The 13765-nt window shown below is 46.4% G+C and overlaps 1 protein-coding gene across 7 annotated transcripts in view; it reads left to right on the top strand.

Moving 5' to 3' along the window:
- Positions 1 to 12638, top strand: part of znf618 (zinc finger protein 618) — a 31267-nt gene extending 18629 nt beyond the window's left edge. For 4 of the 7 annotated variants that reach the window (XM_060038142.1, XM_060038141.1, XM_060038140.1 and 1 more), the window contains exons 8-14: positions 602 to 688; positions 1512 to 1589; positions 2297 to 2341; positions 3562 to 3639; positions 4107 to 4289; positions 6167 to 7290; positions 8842 to 12638. In XM_060038142.1, the coding sequence (XP_059894125.1) occupies positions 602 to 688; positions 1512 to 1589; positions 2297 to 2341; positions 3562 to 3639; positions 4107 to 4289; positions 6167 to 7290; positions 8842 to 9447 (2201 nt within the window). In that variant the 3' untranslated portion in view covers positions 9448 to 12638. The remainder of the gene's footprint in view (positions 1 to 601; positions 689 to 1511; positions 1590 to 2296; positions 2342 to 3561; positions 3640 to 4106; positions 4290 to 6166; positions 7291 to 8841) is intronic. The other 3 variants (XM_060038144.1, XM_060038143.1, XM_060038147.1) reach the window with 3 other exon arrangements.
- The last annotated feature ends 1127 nt before the right edge of the window (positions 12639 to 13765 follow it).

Raw genomic sequence — 13765 nt, 5'->3', positions numbered from 1 at the left:
GCCAAAAAGGGAGGAGGGGCTCTTTTAGTTTTCTCAGGGTTTGGTCCAGGGTGATTGGAAGCAGCTGATAATCACACTCGACAAGATGCATGATGGGTGCGGGCATGTTTGGCTCGGCCCGAGTCCTAGCATGCTCAGAAAACCAAATTATAAAAAAGCGTCCTAAAATTATGTTTATGTTAGATATGTTTTGACCTCAGGCCTTGCTGCAGTTATGTACAAGTCTGGCTACCAAAAATAGCTCCTCGGAAAAAATACTGTTTTAATTTTATTAGGAAGCAAACTGTGAAACAGAATTATGCATTTTCTTTCCTGGTTTCAGCATATCTACTATCATAATACTATCATGCCATACATTCTTTGGCTTATGTTGATGAATATAAATATAAAAAGATTATGAAACATTGTAATGAAGAAAATATATGATCCAATATGTAATTTTAGTGACTAAACTAAACTGCTAATGACTGGATGTATAGCACAAACTTTTACAGACATTCAATATGTTTTTAGTGTACCCATCCTGTATGAACAACTTGAGTCACAGTGAACTACTTTTCCAAGTAGAGTGTGGGACAGAACTCTTGGTTTGTTGTTTCAGGTCGTTCCTTTGACATGAAGTCCCCGTGCACACAGCAGCGAGGGAAAATTGACTTGAACAAATTTGGTCAACCGAGCAAGGAGAAAAGTAAGTCTTTCCTCTCTACCGTGCAGTCACGAAATGTTGTGTATTTTTTTTTTTTGTCTTTTACATTTCTTTCCTTTTTTCACACTGCAGCATGTTGTTAGGCAAGATGGTGAGATAAGATGGCCATTTAAAAAAATATATATATACGCTGACAACATTTTTATTCAAGCGCTGGAATTGGAATCATTTCAATTCATGTTGGGTATAAATACATCACACGTCTGATAATGATGTATAATAATAAATCAACTCTTTATTTATACAGCAGCGTTTTTAAACACAAAGGGCGAGGAAAAGCAGATTACATGGCGATAAAAGCGCAACAGTCAAAGGAAAGTAAAATTCTAAATTGGAAGGCGTAAGACCCAAAATTAAAAATACATAATAAACCGTTCACTCTCTCAGCATTCCCTCGTGTGCTACACCTACTTGTTCGCATCCTACAGCGATGGACTACAGAATATATTTTAGTACCTTAAAGGGTGTCTTTAGCTGAGGTATCTTTCACCTGATCAACCCCCCCCCCCCCTCCCTCTTCTGCTATGGAGCTCTGCTTTAAAGGAACTATTTAAAGCGTGACGCACACACACACTTCCTTGAAGTGGGTCAAAGCAAGGGAAATGAAGATGAAAAATGTGGCCCATATTTTTGATACTGTTAGAAAATGTGCATTGTACATTACATTAACACTACTACGACCATGTTGGATGTAGTGCTTGGGATTGTTTGATTTAGAAAACCATTGTAATTCGATGCAGAGATAGGCTGTCACTTTGTTTTTCCTGGTTTACATTTCCTCTTATTGTCATGTTTGTGTTCGAAGACACTCTGTTAATTCGTAAAGTGGAAAGCACAATGCAGTCAAGTCTGGTGGACACCAACAGCTCCAAGAACTCAAGTGGTAAGCAATGGGAAGTTTTATGCACTCACTTATCTATTTAATCCTGGTGTTTAAGTAGAAATCTGTCATCATGTGCGCATAGAGAAAACATGTCTGGCAGCGCAATCCCATAATAAACATTGCTGTTAATACTTTGTTAATGAGCCATCGCAGCACTGTATCATCAAAAAGGCTCTTGTCAATATTTTGCACAGAACACTGAATTAAATGAACACAGATATGAGTCAAGCCTGCTTCTAATGTGGGCTTAATTGATTCTTACAATCAGTTAATCAGTTGAGATATGTGTATGATTTGGTCTGGATTCTAGATTTTTACTTGCAATTAGAGTAACCAGTGAAGGAGAAATAATTGGTCCCAAATACTGATAAGATGATACGAAAAATGAAATGCCAATTCAGCCTGTTTATATGCCTTGATCTCAAAGCTGTTACTGTAGTCTAACCAACACCCAAACCAAGACAATGTTTTGCCAATACAAACAAACACGACATCTCTAGCCCACTCAAAGAGGACCCAGTATGTTGTACCAAATGGCCTTGAGAAAAGCAGCGTTTATTTATTCCAACCTGTTTCTGGCATCAACGATCAGAAGAGAAAGCCCTCTTCTTGAAGTCAGTGCAGAGACTGTGATGTATGAGCATGCTGTTGTACCGCCTGTGGCCTACAGAGGGCGCTGTTTCATCCACCTCTCTTCTCCTCCCCAGGAACCACAAGCCCCCTGGTGGCTAGCACGTTCTCTACAACTCAAAGTATGTCCCGACACCATCCATCACCAAGAGCACTTATCAAGTCATTCCCTGTCTTCATGGCATCTTCCGCATTTTCTCCTCTAATCCTTTCACGTTTTGCTTTTTTTTTTGTACTTTTCATTTTTGCTTTCCTTTTTTTGCCAGTGAACCCAAAATAGTTTTGAACGTCTTAGTCTCAATATAGAAATCAGGGACTTTTTGTCACTGCCACTAAAATAATGGTGTCAAAATCTGGTGATGGCTGACTCGGGCTTGATTAAAAAAAAACAATCACAAACTGGCCGTTGGTCTAAACCATGGGTGTAAACGATCTCCCCTCCTGCCCAAGTATTTTATTATTGGAATCCAAGATGAAACGTGGCTAACTTACACTCTAGATAATCAGTACAGATGAAAGTGCAGGGGCAGTTTAAAACGGAGTGAGTGGTGTTAGTGTTTTTAAGTCATTTTTCATTCACAAAATGTGCAGCTTCTGTAAAGTAGGTTTAGGACGCTCTATGAGTGTATCTCCAATAATCGGGTAATCTGCAGGACAACAAAGAAAAGCTAAATTTGTCTATTTTTTAGACTTTCCAAAGAGAAAATCTCAGAGAAAATCTGGTCTCTTTTTTTTTTTTTTTTTATAAATAGACCAATCAGGGGCAGGATAGTCTAGTGGCTAGGATGTTTGACTCCCAGCCGAAGGCCACTGGATTCAATCCCCTGGTTGTCACCCCACCAAACCTTTGGGCATCCTTGATGGCAAGATACCCTCACAAGCCCTCGACCCTACAATTACAATTAGGGCATTTAGCAGACGCTTTTATCCAAAGCGACTTACATCGGTTAATACACACATTGACACACCGACGGCAGGGTCAACCATGCAAGGCGACAGCCAGCTCGTCAGGAGCAGTTAGGGTCAAGTGTCTTGCTCAGGGTCACATCAGAACAACACTCAGCTAGGAGGAGCTGGGGATCGAACTGGCAACCTTTCAGTTACAAGACAACTGCTCTACTGCTCTACCTCCTGAGCTAAGCCGACCCTACCTGGCTCCTCGATGACCCATAATTCACTCTAAGTTGCTTTGAATAAAAGCATCCGCCCAATGGCTTGATTGGCAGTTAAAAAAAACAATAAACATCACGCTAATGTCCAGAGTTTTTGCGAATGCCAAAATCTCACTGGCCTACCCAGAGAGGGAGTCCAACTTCTTTTGGCCCTTTTTGTGATTTCCTAGAACCCTACACTTGTGGCGCCTGTGGCATCCAGTTCCAGTTCTACAACAACCTGCTGGAGCACATGCAGTCCCACGCAGGTGAGTCCTTCACACCTGGGGGATGCACGGCTGCATGATGCCAACAAGCACATCATGCATGGAGAAGGGGGGGGGGGGGGGGGGGGTGCACATGTTTGTTTAATTTTGGCACTAAAATGTAGCCGCTCTGAAATAATATTAATAATAATAATCGGCCTGAACTAATATTAATGGGACAAAATATAAGGTGCAAGTCAAACTGCTAGTTTATACTGCTGAAATTACAAAAAAGGTATCGGTACTAGTCTGAATGTTCTCTCTGTAGGGAAAGTTAGCTTGCTGCTTTTCTCATCTCCTCTTATCTCCTTTTGCTATATTTTGTTGCTTCATTTAATTTCAACCCACTCATAACCATTGCATTGTGTTCTAATCCCATGCCACGCGTCTAACATACAAACTCACAAACGCTCTTTTCGATTTGACTGTTGTGGTGAATGTTGTTGTTGTTATTCCGTCTATGTTTAAAGCCGACAACGAGAACCACACCAAGGGGGATTCTCCCAAATCGCCCCCAGTCTCAGGCCCCCAGGAGCCACCGTGGAGGGGCCAAGGAGGGGCCCAGACCACCATCTCTGCGGTCCAGCCCCCAGCCCCCCAGGCCCAGGCCCAGGCCCACGGAGCGGCTCAGAGGAACCACTCGCTCCCCAGCCGTGAGTCAGCATGGGAGGGCTCCAGCGCTCTGTTAACGAGCTCATTGAAGATGGGGGTTAGATGTACATGAGATGGATTTTGTGAATCCCAGAAGGGAGCTGTTGGGTGGAAAAGTATTAAAAAGATATGCAGAACTAGGATGACTTTATTTTTGTTGATAAAAAAACCAAACCTTTTATCAATATAGATCACAATTTTGCGTTGAACTACATTCATCAAAAATAGCTAAAAAATTTTAAATGTTGAAATGAAAGTTCCAAGACTTCTTCAATGCACACAAAAGGCTATTTCTCTCAATATTTTTTGCACACATTGCTCAAAATCTGTGAGTGAGCACTTCTCCTTTGCAAAACTAACAGCCTTTTGCTTGGCAAAGGAGAAGTTCATCCAACAGCCAATCGAAAGAGAGTATTTGACCATGCTAGACGTTTGGGTCAATGAACCGCAGTCGGGTCAGGAACCTTGTGAGGACGACGTGCACGTGCTTCCATTTTAACCAATTTGTGCTCAGAATCTGAGAGAAATAGGCCTTTTGTGTTCACTGAAAAAGTAATGTATCTTTTATTTCAACTCGTGGAAAATGAGAGGGAGAACAAAAATGTTGCGTTTTTGTTGAGTCTATAAATGTATAATTAGCTTTGGAGACTGCATTGTCGTTCAAAAAAACAACACTGCAGTAGCACACAAACAAATCAATCCCGGTTTTGATTGTTCTTTGTAGCCTATTTGCGGTTGCCATTTGCTGAGATTGTTTGAGAAGATATTCTGTGAAGATATTGTTAGTGCATTTTTTATTTATTTTTGCTTTAGAAATTTAACACCACAATGACTGGTCCGATACGCACAGTTAAATTTCAATCCAACATTTCGATTACCCTTCGCATTTATTGTTGTTGCTCTCTACTGAGCTTATTGACCATTATTTTAATGGGCTGCATTATTTCAAAGAAAAATAATGCAGTCTCGTTATTGGATTTTGCTCTCTGTAAAAATAACGCAGGGTTTTCCAAGGCCAACTCCTTTACTTATTTCAGGCTTTACAGGTGATATACGGTAGTCGCAATTATTTTCAAATATGAATGAACATCGATCAAGAGTTTTTCATGGTGTGTGTGTGTGTGTGTTTTGTGGTATCCGGCTTGGAGAATGGGCCGGGATTCAGGAAAACAGGTGGCAACGGTTGGTTTAAGCCGACTTCGGCGTTTATTGCAATTATAAAAGACAGGATAAGGGTGCGCTTGGGTCTCCGTGGGCCTCAAGCCTCTGCAGTCCATGTGTGTCTCTGCCTCTGCCGTGCTCTTGGTCTGGACCTCCACTTAAAATGGCTCCTCTGCTTACGGCCAGGTGTCCCCCAATCACCCTGATTGGGGGGAAGGACCCGGTGCTCTCCGTCGCCGGCTGGTGGGTGGGGGTGGTACACCCCGTCCTTCACGGTCCCACGGGACCGTTCAGGCCGAGGCTTCAGGGGCGGGATGCCACAGTGTGTGTGTGTGTGTGTGTGTGTGTGTGTGTGTGTGTGTGTGTGTGTGTGTGTGAAGAAAGGGGACATTTACTTATGTGTATAAAATCAGCAAAGAATGTTTTATGAACATTGAACCGGTTCCACGGTCACGGTTGGATTTGACCGTTCTCCTTTTTGTTTAGTATTTGCACATAAAAAAAAAACACCAACAGTAACTGCATTATGTTACACAATATAGACGCCCTGCAAAATATACAATGCTGTTCACTAACTCAGCGAGCGGCGATACGACAAATCACCCCGTCAGCCTCATGCAACTCTAGACCTTCGTATTGATCCGTCCTTTGTCCCTCCCTCCCTCCCCCTCCCCCCCCCCCCCCCCCCTCCCCGCGGTCACCACGGTGACGACTGCAGACAACGGGCTCCCGGAGAAGGAGCGGCAGCAGGTGGCGGAGCGGCTGCTGCGCGTCATGTGCTCGGACCTGAGCGCCCTGGCGGTGCTCAGCGGCAAGGACTTCCTGAAGCTGGCGCAGACGCTGGTGGACACGGGCGCCCGCCACGGCGCCTACTCCACGCGCGACGCCCTCGGCGGCAGCATGAGCGCGCTGGCGCTGCGGCAGCTGCCGCGCATGTACAACCAGGTGAAGGTGAAGGTGACGTGCGCGCTGGGCGCCAACGCCGCGCTGGGCCTCGGCGTGACGTGCCACTCGCAGGCGCGCGGCCCCGACGCCTGCTACGTGCTGACGGCCCACCAGGTGGAGGGCGCGCGGCTGCGGCGCTACGTCCTGGGCGTGCGCGAGGCGGAGCTGAGGGAGGGGCCCGAGCAGGTGCAGCAGTGGATCCAGAACGTGCTGTCGGAGTTCGTCATGTCGGACGTGCGCACGGTGTACGTGTCGGAGCCGCGGATGGCGGGCGGCGTGGGCGGGGGCTCTCCGTTGGGCGGCGGGGGAGTCGGAGGGGGCGGGGGCTGGGGCCGGGGCCGGGTGTGCCTACGCTGCGCCGGGTGCTCGCTGGGGGCGGTGGTGCAGGCGGTGCTGGGGAAGCACAGCCTGCAGGCGCGGGGGCTCCACGAGCTGGCGGAGCTGCTGGCGGCGTGCCGCGAGATCGCCTCGTCCACCCGCCTGTCGCTGCGCGAGGACGCCGCCGCCGCCGCCGCCGGGCCGGCGCCGTCGCCGGCAGGCGAGGAGGGCGGGGCCCAGGCGGCCACGCCCCCGTGCTGGGACCGCACGGCGGAGTCGCTCCTCCAGGTGCACACGCACTTTGAGCAGGTGTGCGAGGCGTACGGCCGCAGCAAGGCCACGGCGCCGCTGCTGCAGGGCCTGAACAAGCACCTGCTGGCCACGCTGGCCTGCCTGCTGGCCCCGCTGCGGCTGGCGGCGCTGGAGCTCAGCAGCCAGCGGAGGCCCACCCTGCAGCAGGTGCTGCCCGTCTACCTGCGGCTGGAGAAGCTGTTCACGGCCAAGGCCGGGGAGCCCGGCGCGGGCACGGCCAGCAAGCTCTGCCACTACTTCCTGGAGGCGCTGAAGGAAAACTTCAAGGTACTCATTCCTTTTTTGTTTGATTTGGTCCCGAACCACGAATAGTGTACACCACAGCTCCTTCCATTCTGGATGCCTCCTAGACCGCTCGAATATTAATGATGATGCTAAAACTTTAATAGTTTAGTAGTAGTTCAAAGGGAAACATTTTTGGTTTGGTGCCGATTAAAGGGGTAGCTTGCTGCTTGAGCTGTACCTACAAAAACTGTTTGGAAACATATTTAGCAGTCGCCTTTATCCAGTGCGACTCACAAGTTGAGGCGGAGGACAATTAAAGTACATAATGAAAATTTGAATAACTAGACAAACTATGTGGCAATTTTCTTAAATAAATACCTAGACACAATGCAGAGCAGCCGTAGGATTTTTTAGGATTTAGGAAAAACATTTTTATTAGTGGCAGTGCAAAACGTTGCAGCGCACACATAACATTGGAAGTGCTTTCTCAATCCCCAAACGATAGAGCAGCTCCACAAAGCACGTCCATCAAGACTACAAGCGAAAATAACAAGGCTCAAGTCGCAAGTCAGTCGATGAGATGTTTCACCAGCAAGGAGCTGGGCGTTCAGGAGGGGATGGGTTTCTGACACCAGTCTGAACTTTAAAACGTACTTGATGGGCTTTTGTGCCTTTTTAAGGACAGCACAGTGAGGAGAGACAGGAAAGTGGTTTGAAGGAGACTCGATGCCGTCGGCTTTGGACCGCAGGTCGGCATTGAACCCGGGTCGCTGCAAGGTTAGCACACTAGCGGCTGGGGGGAGCCACCAAGCGCTTCCTGGAGTTGTTGTTTTTAGCACTCTCGTCGGGGGGGTCTTGGAGTGGGAGTTTGAGGAGCCGGTGGTTCCCAGTGGCGTTCCTGCCGGGAGGGATTGTTCCATCTTTTCTCTAAAGGGTTTAAGGCATCAATCCGGTGCTTTGCTTTGAAGGGAGAAGCGTGAGGAGTTGAGGCTTTGATAAACGAGCCCATGGTTTTTATAGCCGTATTTTTTTGCTCTTCCCTGGAACTAGGGTGGGATCAATAAAAACATGGCGGGACATCACAGATATAAGACATCATCAAACCTCACACTTTGTTGGACAAAAGAACAATGTTTTATGTTTAGTTTTTTTATCACACCATAGAACACATAATAAAAAGATACCACATTATTCTCCGTCATTAAAATCTCAAGCTTTCTTCCTTCATAACAAAGTGGAGCTTTTCCTTTTTTGGGGGGCGAGGGTTCGGGGGTGTTTTAAATGTGTCCTATGAAGTCCTTTGAGACTAACTGTTATTCAAGGGATGAACAAATCGGCGCAGATCGGAGCCTGGGCTGGAAACCAAGAACCGCAAGGGGCGGAGAACCGCGCCTTGCGGTTCTCCGCCCCTTGCGGTTCCTGGTTTCCAGCCCAGCCTCCGATCTGCGCCGACGTGCTCCTGCAGCCTCTCGGCCACACCCCAGAATCCCTGAAGCTCACCCCATTGTATTTGTGTCCCGACAGCCGACCCTGCTCAACGGTCCACTCCACGTTGTTTAAAGTATTAATTATTTAGTATTCCTCCCATGCCAGGTGGAGCGCGCCCACCAGGTTGCCATGATCCTGGACCCCCAGCTGAAGCTCCGCCCCGTGCCGGCCTACCAGCACGACGAGATCATCGCCCGGGCCTGCGAGATGGCCTCCGAGCCCCGGGAAGGCGGCGGCGGTGGAGGGGGAGGTTCGGGCGCCGAGGACCACAACAGCGACGGATCGCCCCCGCCGAAGCGCGGCCGTCTCGAATGCGGCGGCGGCGGTGGTGGCGTCCCCACGGGGGCCAACGCCCTGCCCCCCTCCTCCGCCACCCAGTCCACCCCCTCGGGGAACGGGGTGGGCGGTGAGCACGTTCGCAAGGAGCTCTACCAGTACCTGGCGGAGCCCCCGGTGCAGGGCACGCCGGACCTCTTCCAGTACTGGAGCTCTGCAGCGGCGGGGGGCGGAGCCTCAGGAGGAGGAGGCGGGGCCGGGGAGAGGTTCCCCCGGCTGGCGCGCCTGGCGCTCTGGCTGCTGGCGGTGCCGGCGGTGGGGGTCCGCAGCGAGTGCGTGGCGCTGTGCGAGCAGAGCCTGGCCATGAAGCGCCGGCAGCAGGTGACGGCCGAGGAGATGAACAAGCTCATCTTCCTGCGCTCCAACATGGGGTAGGACCGACTCGCTTTGAGGTGCAGCCGCGCCGCTAGGATATATATAGGTGTAGATCGGATAGTGACCCCAACGACCTCCTCGCTGGAGATCCCCGAAGACTATTTATAATCTTAGAGGTTCGTGTGTGTGACGCATCGAGGGTTTAGACGTGTATAGACGCAGAGTGCTTCTGAAGTACACTCGAGACAAACTCAAAGACTTAACGGGCGTATTGTAGCGGTTGGACAAATCCAGTTGGACAGTGAGTTAAATATTAGATCTGGTGAGAAGAGACACGGACAGTACGATGATTAAAGGGTTGGAGTCGTTGAACTAAAGTAATTTTTTTGTTTGCACCCCCTACTTGTCCTCAGTATCTATGAATCCTTCACTCTATATTATGTCACCATAGCGGTTATCGCTATGGTGATCCAATGGATCCTCTCAAACGGAGCAACACGGGCATGTGTGTTATGAAGTTCACTGCCACGTCACCCAACATCGCTGACGCTGATACAACCTTTAATACAGGGTTTACAGTGACCTTACACTGACCTATACACTTCAGTGCATTGATTGAATATATATGTTCACGACCAAGCCGACGTTAGACTATAGGTACGATATTATTTTGCAACCTGTATCACAACTGCTGAAGTCCAATTGTATTGTTTCTTCTTTTTTTACAGTGAGAAAACAGCTTTTCCATAGGATGGTAAAAGGAATTTCTATAAAAAATAATCCGTCTTCCTTCTCATATAGTTGTCCCTAGACCAAAATTTGATTTTAACAGATTCAGAAAAGTATATTAAAGTCATAATTGTGTTGGATTCGCATTTCACAATTCACTTTTATCAACGCAAAAATGCCATTTCCTGTGTAGCTCCTGCTGTAGTGGATGACGTTATTGTTTAGCATTAGACATATGCATGGAGTTTGTTCTCAGGAAAGCCCCACCAAGCAGCACGTTTATTTTTCTGCTATAAAGGGACACTATGCCGACTTCACCTCAAGGTCATCCAAATGAGCGGGTATGGATGAACGCAAGGCAAGGTCCAACCCCTGTGTGTTGTTAGCTCCGTTCAGCGGCACCAAAACAGATCCTTTGTAGGTTAAACAACGTCACTTTACAGACGAGGTATGCGTTATGATTTCACGATACATGATTCTATTTGAATTCATATTTGCCTGGGGCTTGAAAAAAATTATTCAGGCCTAGAGTCTGTTGTCACTTGAAACTAGAAGGTATCTTATTTCATGACTGCATTGTTTGTAAAATGCAAATTGTTGTGTACTTTCATGACTGACTGTGTACTGATTACATTTATTTTTGGACCTAACAGTGACCTCTGCTGGTTCTTTTTCAGTGTCGGAACCATTTTAGTTTGATTCAGAGACCACTTTTAAAACGTTATCTAAAAATGTTATTTAATTGTATATATTGATAAAGCCTCAAGCCAATCTTTTTTAACAATGTGCATTGATTATACAAATTTCGGCGAATAAATTGACTCAAGAAGTTACATTTTAAAAATATTTTAAATGTATAAATCAGGCAACTATATGAAGAAAATCGCTTTGGTTTCTCTTTATGTAATCACCGATTGGTTTGGTGGTGTGGTCATGAACTAAAAACTAAAATGTGCATATATTATAACAGATCTAAACAGACTACTGCTAACCATCTTCAATAGGAATACTCAAATGAAATTGCTTCACAGTGTAGTCTGAATTTAAGAACAGAGAATATCTCACACCATTGAATTCAGTTATAAATCAGGATTTTCCACCCGTTTTAAGATCAATTAGAAACCTTTGCTTTGTCACACACACACGCACACGCACACACACACAGCATCAAAAACGCAAATCAAATCGTGATCATGTTTTTCAGGGATTCAGTTCATGCACTGAATGAAACCTAAACTGTAAGGAGCTTAAGTCGGTGTAACTGGTTTCGTATTATAAAATCAAAAGTGGAAGAATTCACATTTATTTTAGAGCAACAAAGGCATGACTATTCAAATGTGTTGTTTGCAGTAAACATTTCATTTTGGTCAGTTACGAATTTAAGCTATCTATTTTTTTTAACATGACGACTGTTGAGTAAACGATTTGAAGGCTAATTCATTTGTGTCCATACTATTTATATATTCTATCATTTTTTTCTTAGTTTTTCGCGCCAAATCAACTCTCCATTTCCAAGTAGGAATGCTTTGATAACAAAATGCCACTTTTGAAGCACTAAAGTCTATTTAACTAATGACATTTTCGTTGGTGAGATTAGAGTTTTCTATCTGAGATATGCATGCAAAGACTATAAAAAAATTCTCATGAACATGTCTCATCTCATGAACATGTATTATATATAATTATTATAATAGTTTATTAATAATAGGCCGGATTGTTCCTTTAACAAATAAACCGAGACTATTATTTGCTTGAAAGAAGAGCCTTAGCAATTTATTGATTATTACTATGGTTATACGAGTATGGCTATAGGTGATCTTATTCCGAATCGCGTAGGTTGGTGTATTTGGGGTGACGTTATCTGGATTGAGCGACCATTCGAGTGTAAATAAAAGTGAACTGCTGTTTTTCTGCCACCAGGGGGCATCGTCATTACAGAAATATAGCGAGCACCGATACCACCATACCTCTTTTTTCTACACTAGCGTTTAAAAAAAAGTTTTGATATATATAGAACTAAACTTGGGTAACGTTATTAGAATTATTTTTGCGTTTTTAATTTATTCAAATATCTGTACAAGATGGTTGACATAGAAATCTGTCATGTTTTAGAACATTTAGTCCATTAGCAAATCAGGTGGAGAGTTCACTGTTGCATCTGTTGTATGTCTTTCGTTGACAGAAATGTTCTCCTTTTATACCCTGCTTGACAAAGAACGCAATGTACCCTATTCTTTTTTTCTTTTCTTGTCTTTTTGTTATACTTTCAGTATAGTCGTGTAGTCCAATTTGAGTTCGATTAGTACAACGCCTAATTTCTACTTTTTTTCTAGCAACACTATTTTTATAAAACACAAGTGAGAATTAAATGCATTTCTTTCTTTTAGTTTTTTTTTCTTTTTTTTTTAGTTTTAGTCTTTTCTGTATCATACATGGCAGCGCTGTTCAATGTTTATTGAAATACATTAACTGTAATACGTGACGTGTGAACAAACAAACCCAAATAAATACCTAATCACTGACATGGCTCTCCCCGGTGTGTTTATACAGTGTGGGGTTTGAATACTGTATGTTGGTATACGGTTGAAGAGAGAGAGAGGGTTGGAACACTGTACGTGCGTATAAGAGTCAATAGAGCGAGCGAGAGAGAGGCACAGAGAGTGAGGGCAGTTCCGCGGAGGCCCTGGGTTGAGACCAGTCGATGAGCTCAACCTTGTGTTTCTTTTTTCTTTTTTCTAGAAGGCCGACCCATTCACTTTTTTCACTTTTTCAGTCAAAGCCGAAAGTATAAAACAAAAAAAAAGACTTCCTACTGTATATAACCCCCAAAAGCCCCCCCCCTCCCTGTGTGTGTGTGTGTGTGTGTGTGTGTGTGTGTGTGTGTGTGTGTGTGTGTGGAGGAAAGGGGGGGCAGTGAGGGGGTTACCTTGTTGCTTTGAGAGAGAAAAATGAAGAATGTGGTCCTCTATAAGTGATGGCATGTGAAGAAGGACCCCCCCCCCCACACACACACCCCCCCTGAGAGGGTGAAAAGGAAGCTGAGCTCCGACTACAGTGGCGGGGGGGGGGGGGGGAGTGTGAGATTAAGGGCCTCCCGACATATGGATGGGGAGAAGGGGCCTTGTATAAGGGTGAAGCGATTGAAGACTCGCATATGCAGACGGAGAGGGGGAGGGAGGGGGGGAGGCAGGTTGGAGGTGCGTGCGAGGGGTCCGCAGAGGCCGCCAGTGGGGCGAATTAGGAGAGAGAGAGAGGAAAAAAGGAAAGTGGGGCTGGCCCTCCGCTTTGCCGTCTTTCTCCCTCCCCCTGACAACTCGTACCCGGGTCAGTGGGACCCCCACCCCCCCACGGCGGTCTGCAGCCATGCAAAAACACCCGCGCGCTGTCGCCTTGGTTACCCCCGCCACAAGGGCTGCCCGCGAAAGTGTAATTTGCAGCACATGCGTCGGCCTTCCTCTCCCCCCACTTTCTCCCCCTCTGACTCCCCTTTCCCTTTTTCGCTCTCCCTCTCGGACTCCCCTCCATCCTCTCTCTCTCTCTCTCTCTCTCTCTGTCTCTGTCTCTGTCTCCCCTCGGTCTGTCTCCCCCTCTTTCTTTCACTCTCTCCATCTCCCTCTCTTATCCTCCCCTCACCTCCTAGTCCACAAAC

This window comes from Gadus macrocephalus, chromosome 19, assembly GCF_031168955.1.
Source record: "Gadus macrocephalus chromosome 19, ASM3116895v1".
NCBI classification, from domain to species: Eukaryota; Metazoa; Chordata; class Actinopteri; order Gadiformes; family Gadidae; genus Gadus; species Gadus macrocephalus.
This window is presented reverse-complemented; position numbering and strand designations above follow the sequence as displayed.